This window comes from Psammomys obesus, unplaced genomic scaffold (genome assembly GCF_907164565.1).
Source record: "Psammomys obesus unplaced genomic scaffold, mPsaObe1.curated_primary_1811, whole genome shotgun sequence".
Taxonomy (NCBI): Eukaryota; Metazoa; Chordata; class Mammalia; order Rodentia; family Muridae; genus Psammomys; species Psammomys obesus.
The window spans coordinates 18,323,787-18,333,731 of record NW_026596125.1 but is presented as its reverse complement, the minus strand read 5'-3'; the positions used below and the strand labels follow the sequence as shown (position 1 = coordinate 18,333,731).

At 50.2% G+C, this 9,945-nt stretch overlaps 1 protein-coding gene across 1 annotated transcript in view; it reads left to right on the top strand.

Annotated features, from left to right (window-relative positions):
* Positions 1-9,945, top strand: part of Hspa12a (heat shock protein family A (Hsp70) member 12A) — a 138,893-nt gene that overhangs the window by 1,503 nt on the left and 127,445 nt on the right. The window contains exon 2 of the mRNA XM_055630043.1: positions 9,503-9,590. Within this exon, the coding sequence (XP_055486018.1) occupies positions 9,503-9,590 (88 nt within the window). The remainder of the gene's footprint in view (positions 1-9,502; positions 9,591-9,945) is intronic.

The following is a 9,945-nucleotide window of genomic DNA, read 5'->3' as shown; positions in this document are numbered from 1 at the left end:
CTAGGATGGCCTCACACTGGCTTTGTGATGGAGGATGACCTTGAACTCCCAGTCCTTCTGCCTCTGCCTCCTGAGTTCTGGGATTACAGGCATGGGGCCTCATGCCAAGGAGAAAGCCTTGGTCTTCAGGCATGCCAGGCAAGCCCTCTGCCAGTGGAGCTGTGTCCTCAGCCCTCATTTACTATTTTAAGGGGAGACTGGACCACTGTGCAACAGCTTCTTCCCTCGCTATCCCACTGGCTTCTGTGTTGCATGTGGACAGGGCTTGTGTGTCTTACAATACTGCGTCCACGACGTCACTATGCTCCCTAATAGATCAGATGTACAGTAAATAGTTACCGAATGAGTGAATGGATTCTGCACATAATACATCACAAGTAAACACATACCTGACACTTGTTTTGGGGTTAGGTGACTAGTAAGTCCTCTGCTTCAGAAATGAGAAACAGGGATGGATATTTAGCCTGTAGAGAAATTGTTAGAGGATCAGAATACCATTGTGCAAGAGTGAGGTGTTTCTAAAAGTATGGAATGGGCAAGATCGAAGTGGCTGGCTGGCTCCCGTGGCAGGGCTGATGTGTGTCTGGTTCTACAGAAAGCAGTAAATCCAGGTAGAGAATGATGTAGAAAGATTGAATGGTAAACTTGCCTCTGGGAAAAGATAGAGGAGAAATAATGTAAAGAAAGGATGGATAGGCCTAGGTGATACGATGGAGGTTGGAGGGCTGAGAGGACTTGGGGTTAGTTAGTGTAGTGTTCTAGAGTTGTAAAGGAGACATCTAGGGCCTTGGCGGGTCATGTGCACCAGCTCAAGTTCGTGTTTCCCAGAGAAAAGGAGGGCTGAAGACAGACGGTGTCTTCACAGTGTAGTGATGTAAAGAATGGAGGTGTTGGCGGAGGGAAATGGGGACAGAGTCTTCTTGAAATAGGAGCTGAGCTCTACAGAGGGAGAGATTGAGGACACAGGAGGAGGGCAGGAGCTATAACAGGAAACACACAAAATTAGCTTAGAGCAACAAAGAGAAACTCCAGGTCCCAAAGGCTAGGCCAGAAACTTGGGACCATGTCGGGTGTGTGCCTGAGTGCAGGATGGTCTGACAGGGTAGGCTCCAGCATTGAATCCTGCTGTTCCTGGGGGCGGGGGGGTCACAGCAAGCTTTTCATAGATTAGTAGCATCTCATTTTCTTTAAGTGAGTCACCTTTATGACTGAAAATTAGAGTATGTTAGAGGGAAGGGTCATTAGCAACTAAGGTGTTTTCTTGACTCTTCATCTTCTCCAAAGTGAAACTTTGAGGCCAAAGAAACCTAAGTGGCCCCTTTCCAACTTCTGCCATTCAGTCGATAAACGTTTCTTCACTGTTTGCCTTGTTCTGGAAACTACTCCAGAGCACTGAAGTTAGACGACATCTCGGCTTCACCCCGAACATGAGCCATCGGAACACTGGTGTCAGAGCTGGGAAACTCCCTGGAAAGTCCCTGTGCTCTAGGCCATTACAGCCCACCAGAGTGGCCCAGTTAAAAGACTTCCTGAATGAGCAGGAGAGGCTCAGGCCTGGCACACACATGGCGAGAGGGGGTCTGTGCCCACCCTTTAGAAGGGAACTGCAGTGCTAGAGTGCTCACGCCAGAGGTCTGCATGCCGAGTGTGAGGTGGGGCAGTGTGGAAAGGAAACACCCACACTGGGAGGGAGTTGCCTCCAGCGTCTGGACTGATGCTCTTCTCTAACCCTTCAACGGCAACGAGAGCAGTGGAGTGCCCCATCAGCCCGCAGGCCACAGTAGCTGTGAACCCTGGGTGCTTCCATGCCCTTTGTGCTTCACCCAGATTCTCTGCATACACAACAGCCACGCCTTTACTCTCTTGTGTGTGCTCAGGCCATGCTTAGAATTCAGGCCTTGCATAGAGTTCAGGGTCCTCCTGGAAATTTTGGTTGAGAACCAGTGACTCTGTTTCCCTCCGTGACCCCTTCTACTCTGTAGTTATGATTCAAGAGAAAAATACGCAGGGCACATCCAATTGTTTCAACGTGAAAGCCATTATGGAAGAGGTCAAACAGTCTTCAGTTCACATTTCTAGAAGAAATCTCTAATCCATGTCAGTCATTTCATAACTGGATGAGGGTAAAGACAATGTATTTATTCCTTTTTGTTCTCAGCCCTATCCAACACTTTTATTTAGATTGGAACCCATTTGTCAGGACTTTAATGTTCAGAAGTGATTGTTCAGATGTTAGTGGGGCTGCTTGTTAATTCTTCTTTCCTGTTCTTGCTATCTGTGTTGAAAACCATTTTCACAGGGAACTAATGCACGTGATTGGAGGTGCCTTCCATCACAGACTTGTAGAAACTCTGGATGGACCTGATGGAAACGGAAAGAGTAACTCTCGCCTTCTCTCCTAATTGGCTAGGCTGAGAACTAGAATTGCCAAACTAATGGCAAATATAAATACCCAAGAGTCAAATGCTAAGTGATTTTTTAAAAAAAAGCTTTTTAAGTTTGTTTTAATCTACCAATGCCCCTGGCAGTAGTCCTTGTCACTGTAGCAGTAACAGCAAAACTCCCAGCAGCAGCTGCCTTTGGCTTTGTCCTTTCACAGGACTGGACCCTCTCGAGTCTGCAAACCAAAAGATAAGTGACTGGCCAGAGTTCACAGAGTTGCTGAAGAGCAGCACTGCAGCCTGAACTCAGGTGTGCTGGCTCCAGCACCCCTTCTTTCCCTGTCATACCCCATTGCCATCGTCATAGGTTCTGTTCCCTCCTGCTGGCTCTGGCTGGTCTTGGTGCCCCTTCATGACACAGACAGTTGAGTGGCCCACACTGAAGTGTCTGAAGACTCAGGATGTATCATGTGGTTCTCTCATGACCAGTTCCTATTGTGACTGTCCCAGGAGCTACCTAAGCACAATCAGAATTCAGACACCCTAAAGAGGCAAGGTGTCTCTTTAAGTCACTATTGGAAAATGCTAATTACCACGCTCTTCCCCAGGATGTTTAAATCACACTCATGCAGAAGTCTTTTTAAAATATTAAATTACAGCCAAGGTTAATAACCACTGCGGTGAGTCAGAGCTGAAAGAGAATGACTGAGGCCTCCCCCAGGATGACTGAAGGAAGCCGTGCAGCCAAGGAAGCCAGAAGTGTTGAGTCTTGGAACTCATGGCTTCAGCTGTGGCCTTGTGCACGTCACAATGCCCCTTGAGTTCACTTCCTCATTGACCAGTATTTTTAATTTCATAGTGTTGCTGTGAGGCTGAATAAGCATTGGTGCACACAAACTCTCCCTCTCCTGCCACACACACAGAAACTGATGTTAGCGCCCAAGAAATGATGCGAAGGCAAAGTGCAGCGTTTGTTCTGTTGAAAACCTTTCTTTAGCTCTGTACAGAAATCCAGACTGAATAGATTGGTAGGGGAGGCCTTCCTTTAAAACAATGTTAGTGACCTTTGAAAGTGATTAGTCTCCTGGAAAAGCATCACTTTTGCCGTGACCTTTAGCATTTGTGTGGCATTATAAAGTTGATGTGTTATTTCTCTCTCGCTTTCTGGCAAAGCAGAAAGCTCAAGCTGAAGCTAAAGTGTGACTGCTCAGAGTTGGCGCCCTGTCAGAGGCTGTTCAGACTCGGCCTTCCGGCCATTTGTTCTCAGGCCTTTGACACCGAAGACCAGCAGATAGCATTGGAGGAGCTGCGATGGCAGCTTAATTGGTATTTTTCAGGAAATAGACATGCAGTTTCTGTATAGCCAAAAGCGAGCAATTATCCATCGAATTCAGAACATAAAGAGAAGAGGTAAAGATCAGGCCAAAGTTCTTTAAGCAACCTATTTTGCCATTTTGAAAATAGGTTATAACTTTAAAGCTTTATAGACATAAATGCAACCTGAAGGTATTTTGTGGCGTAAGTACAAGTCTAATAAAGCCAAGTAATATAGAGAAAGTGTTCTACTAAGCTAGATTTTTCTCATCTGCAGTTCTTTTCTTGATACAAGTAGCAATATAAGGCAATTGCTTTTATTTTGAGCAATGAAAATGTTATCCTGTGTGTCTTTCACATAGACAGCAAAGAAGAAAGAGCAAGGTTCCCAGTTAAGAGAACCAGGTTGGTGGGCATTTGTTTTGTTGTTTGTGTGTGTTTTTTGTAGTTATGTGTGCTGGTGCCTGAGGAGGCCAGGAAAAGGCCTCAGGTCCTCTGGAGCTGGTGTGTGATCTAGGGTGGGAGGAACTGAACTTGACTCTGAGGCAGGGGTGTGAAGAGCTTCTAGGCCTTGAGCTGTGTCTGGCCTCCCAGCTGTGTCATCAAGTAGAGGCAAAAACCCAAGAGCGTTTCCTCCAGGGCTGTTGGGAGGGCCTGAGATTGGAACCCTCTCTCCCAGCCCCGGAGCTCCTAGCCTGTCAATTTTGTTACTGCACTGGAGAGAACTGATAGGTTGTTTGACTTCTGTAATTAAACTTGAGAACCCGGCTGAAGGGGGTTTCCGCTTCCCTGGAGCTAGAGAGGGTAATTGTCACAAGCTTGGGATTCTGTGCTTATCACTAAGTGGCTGTGCGGGCGGGCTTTATCTTCCGGGCTGGACTTGTCTTTGTACTGCCCCCTTCACACACTCAACAATTCTGGTATTTTCATTATTTTAAAGACTAGCAGCCACCTACGTGGAACAGGAGTTATTCTCCCAGAATTGTGACTAGGGAAGTGAACTCTAGGACTTCAGTGAATGGAATTGGTTGAGGCCTATTTCTCAGTAGTGATTTAATCATGTTTTTCAAATATGCCAGTCGTAGGAGAATGATTGTGGAGCCCTGTGCACTTTTCCAGTGAGGTAATGCACTAGATGAAATTTCCTCTTCAAATTTAGTACAGCAGGCGGGGTCTCGTGGCAGCGCGGCTGTGGGATGACCACGTAGGCGGCCTGTTGACTCGGGAAGGCCGTTCCCACTAATCCTTCAAGGAGAAACTGAGCGAGGCTGAGACTGAAACGTTTCTCCCAAGTTCGCAGCCTCAGTCTGGCCTCTGAAGTACAGGAAGAACACGGAAAGAGAGGACGTGAAATGAGCCTCACAGGGTGGGGATGTTTGGGGGGCCCTGTCAGCCATCCTCCACACCCTGCACCTACTAAAGAAGTTTTCTGTCTCGAGAATTTTAAAAGCAGAGTTCTGTTTGGGGGAACACACACCCCGTGTGTGTGTGTCCATGTTCTCCTTCTCTTCGGGGTGCTGCGGGGTAGCCTGAAGCTCCTCACACTCTTGTTCAGTTCTTAATGCTAAGACAAGGTGGGTGTCCTGGCACCAGCTAGAGCCTCGCTGCTTCTCCGCCAGGTCCCACTTTCTTGAACCGCCTGGGTTAGGGTTCAGCCGCCACATCTGTTTTGTAGGGCTAACAGACACGGTGCGTTCTGTGTAGACACGGGTCTTTGCCCTCAGGCCACCCGTGTCACCTGTAGACTGTGGAGGCATTCATAAGGCATCGAGAGAGTTGGTCACACTGTCCAGACTGCCGCAGTGTGGCCATTGCCGTCGGGTATTCTAAAATAGCCCGTGACTCCGGGACCTGAGGAAGGCCAAGGTTTGAACCAAACGAAAAGGAAAAGGACAGAACAGGGGACTCTCGGCCCAGTCAGGCTCCCCGACTCCTGGGAGGAGGGAATGGGGCATGGCGCAGCTATGTGTGACTTCCCCACCCACGTCCCCCAACACTCATCCAGCGAGCATGCCCTCTTGCACTCTTCAAGGCCTTGCCGGCCTTCCTTCCCTTGGCCAGTGATCCTGCTCCGGCTGCTGCAAATGAGGCTCAAGCAGGGTGACAGGGTGAAAACTCGAAACCTTCAGCAGGGGCCGGGCGTGGCTGGAGGCCAGCTGAGTTGACAGGGCCTGACCACATGTTTCTGGTCACCGTCGGTGGCTAAGGTTCACAGTACAGAGGTTGAGATACAGAGTTTATAGGCTCAGCCTGAGGTGTCTGTGGCTTTCACAAGTCTGAATTTGAAAGAACCCCAGGAATAACTCCAGCCCAGCCGCAGATGAGCCCGGGGTCTCACTGCTGTGTGTTCGATTACTCATTTGGACAAGCGTAGGTGAGGACATGGCAACACTAATACACGCATGCCCAGACGCTCTATAAACTTTGTTGGATGTAGCTGAAGGTTACTTTATACCGCATGCGTCAGGCTGCTTAAGATATGCTGGGGAGGTCCCATGAGAAGCAAGCTGGAAATCTTTGCACACGGGATTCTGGTCTCACTGCTGTGTCACGCACACAGCAGGGAGATGGCAGCAATCTGCTGCCTACTGGCAGTCTCTGCGTTCCGTGCCTTTGGACTTGTTTTGCTCCTCCTAGATAGTCTTCTTAAATCCCTTCCAGAAACACAGTGAAACCATATAACCCTCCCAACACACACTAGGGCACGCACACACACACACACACACACTGAAGTTCATATGAAGGACACAGGCGGCCGGAGCACCAGCACAGGCTGGCCCTCTCCTGGATCCCACCCCACCCAGACAGCGGAGGGGTCTGGGCACGCGCCCAGCCTGCATTCTGTCCTGTTCTTTGGGCATGGGGGTTGGGTTTCTGCCCCACGCATCGAGGCCCCCTGTCCGGGGGTGGGGCAGCCTCAGTCTGCTTCCCTGACCGCACACGTTCCACAGGCAGAGCTTCGGGAGGCCGCTGCCTGACACTTACCACCTAGCTGTCTCTCAACGTGCTCAGTCATGGTGAGTGAGAGACAAAAGTCTTCAAGTCAGACAGAACCTTGAGCACAAGCATATTTATCTAGTTCCAGGCTGATCATCAGTTATATGTGTATATAATTGTCTCATTTTGCTGACAACAGTTTAAACAGTTTTTGAGATAGACTCTCACCATATAGCTCTAGCTGGCCTGGAACTCGCTGTGTAAATCAGGCTGTCCTCAAACTCGCAGAGATGGCCTGCAAACCTCTTTGGTACTGGGATTCAAGGGGTGCACCATCACACCCATCTCTAAAATACCTTTTACTATAAACATAAATAAATGCTAAGGTTCGTCCAGTGGCCTCCCACCTCATTCTCCACAGTCGAAGATTGTTTCCCTGTCTACAGTGAGGGCGCCGGGCTCTGGTGTGCAGTGTCCTCTGCCTTTTTCAGAGTTGAGCTTGTAAGTGGTCTTCTCCTGGCTTGGAGTGCCAGACTCTTGTCAGGACGCCGGCAGGCGCTCTGCCTTTACCAATGGCGCAGCAGTGAGCGTACCTACTGCCTTGTCTCATGGGCTGCAAAAGAGCCCCGGTGCGTGGAGAAAGGCTAGGCGGGGATGCTCCGGGATGCTCCATTCTCGGGCGCCTCACAAGGGCACTCCTGTCCAGCAGCACGCAAGCGTGGGCTCTCACCTGTCCAGGAAAGGGAACGGTCACTAACAAGTTTCCTGTCTGTTTAGCTGGGAGGTTCGTGCCCCCCCCCCTCCCAGGTGAATTACTTCTGCTTCTCAGCATGGTGAAGCTTATTTAATAAAGCTGTTTGTGAAAATTCAAGTGTGTGGTCCCAAGCCCACAGGGTGTCACTGCTGCTGCCAAGTGACAAGCCAGAAACAGCTATTCTTCCTTCCCAAACTGGGGCGGGCGAGGCTCTCCTCCCTCCCACCTTCTTGGCTCTCCTCCCTTCCACCGCAGGCTGCACCTGGACTAAGAATATCCTGATTCATTAGGAAAATAACTTGTCTGGTTATAGTTAATTTTACGGTTAAGGATGTTTGGGTTTTGTTTCGGATACAGAAATCATGAGGCAACAAGAGGGAGATTCTGTCTGAAATCTGATGGGTCCCATCTCCAACCACAGGGGCTCTTGGGTTATATGCAGAGCCCTTCTCCTTGGCCTTATTGTTCCTCAACTGGGCTAAGAGCTTTTCAATTGCTGTGACATTTTCAGACCGGGAAGCGGCTGTGCTTGCTACAGTGTAATGTTTTACAGGCAATTACTTGATATGATCAATGGAGCAATTCCCTTTCCAGAAAGGAACCAAAGCGATCAAGTTAAATCATTAGAGAGAAAGATGGAGTGGAGAGAAGGGGTTCATCTCCTTAGCAGTCCCAGAGCTATGGACGCAGCCATAGTGGCACACAGCGCCACTGGCCCTTTAAGACAATGGCCGCACTCCCTCCCTGCCCCTGCTGTAGCTGCTGGGGTCTAAACCTCGTGAGTCCATTGTGGCCACAGTAGGAGGCACCTGCAGCAAATGTGCCAGAACCAAGCTGGGGGGGAGGGGTGGCTAGAGGCTTTCAATAAGCCCCACAGCTGGAGAGGAGTGCCACAGCAGCCTCGGGGCTGGGCCCAGGCATGTGATGGGGAAGGGGCCGGCCACCCCTCCTGCAGGCTGAGCTCAGAGGGCGTCAGCCATGGCGGCTTGTTAGCTGGCTCTTCTCCCTGTGCTCAATATGCCGAGGTATTTAGCTTAAAAGTAGTAACTGCTGCCTCCCTCTCCCCTGACCATTACTAAGAACGCCCCAGTCTCTTCTGTCTTTGTGCCCCCACCCTAAGACGTTTTCCGTTTGTTGTGCCTCACAGATCCTCATCTCTCTACCGCACACTGCTTGCTTGACTTTACTCATCCTTAGCAAAGAGACAGGCTCTCCTGCTCACAATGCACCCAGCACCCATCCCCCCCAAGGGGGGATCCTGCATCCCACCACGCATTCATTACCCACACACCTCCTGTGAACCACTGTTCTCAGAGCTCCCTGGAGCACAGAAGATGAGGTCTGCTTCCTGGCCATACCTTGTTGGGGGCTGGAAGAGGGAATAAATAACGGAGCTATCCATGGCTTTGTGGGAGCCGCTTTCCATCTGGGTACCCTTTTGAGAATACTGAGCAGGGTGGGGGAGGCCAAGAAGGGACCTGGGGACCAAGAAGTACACTGGTCGCCGGCAGTGTGCCTTGGGAAACAGACAAGTTTTTGACTTAGGGGTCTGGAGAGATGGCTCAGAGGTTAAGAGCACTGGCTGGTCTTCCAAAGGTCCTGAGTTCAATATCCAGCAACCACACGGTGGCTCATTACCATCTATAGTGAGATCTGGTGCCCTCTTCTGGCACACAGGCGTACATGCAGGCAGAACACTATAAATAATAAATAAATCTTTTTTTTTTTTAATTTATTTTGACTTTGTCCACCAAGAAAAGTGAGGGACAAGAAGCTGGTGTGGCTCCTTGCTTGGGCAGCTCATCCTGCCATAAGTCCTGACATTAGATACAAGTTCCCCGAGTTCACGGAACTTCCTTCCGTCCTATTGTTTCTTCCGTGATGCAGCGAGGCGTTTTCTGTCTTACAGATGAAAACATCTGAGACTCTGGACTAAGCACTCTCGCAAGACCACACAGCAAGGAGGTAGTGGGTGCCAAGGTAGGCCCAGAGCCAAGCCCCTCTGCCATCTCTCCTCCCAACTAGCTTCTCCTCAGACTGCCCGCCAGCGGGAGTGTGTGGCTGAGGAGCCACAGCACATGAAGTGTTCACAGTGAAACTTTCTTCCCTCCTGCAGATGGAGAGTGTCGGCGTGTACGGATTCTGTGGGTGCAAAGGAAAGAGCAGAGCGAAGTGTGAGTCGAGGCGGGAAAGAACAGCAGCAGGTAGGGCATGAGCTCGGGTGTGAGTATTGACCGGGCCTCTGCAGCGATGGCTCCCCCACCCCATCCCTCTTGAGAGGGAGCAGGAACACGGGGAATTGCACAGAGAGGACGGTTGAGGACAGTGTTCATGGGGAGTGTGGCCCTGCTCACTGGTCAGAGCTGGCCTGGTTTCTGTGGGTCCTGCTGGGCCGGTGCTGTCTCCAAGCTCCACGCTGGTGGCCCTGGAGACGGGCTGTATTTAGTGCCATATGCAGGCAAGAAGACATGGCCCCTCTGGCATTCCAGGCTCATTTGTGAAGATGGTCTTCAAGCCCCTCCTTCCTCATGCCTCCCTCCAATTCCAGAGAAAACAAGT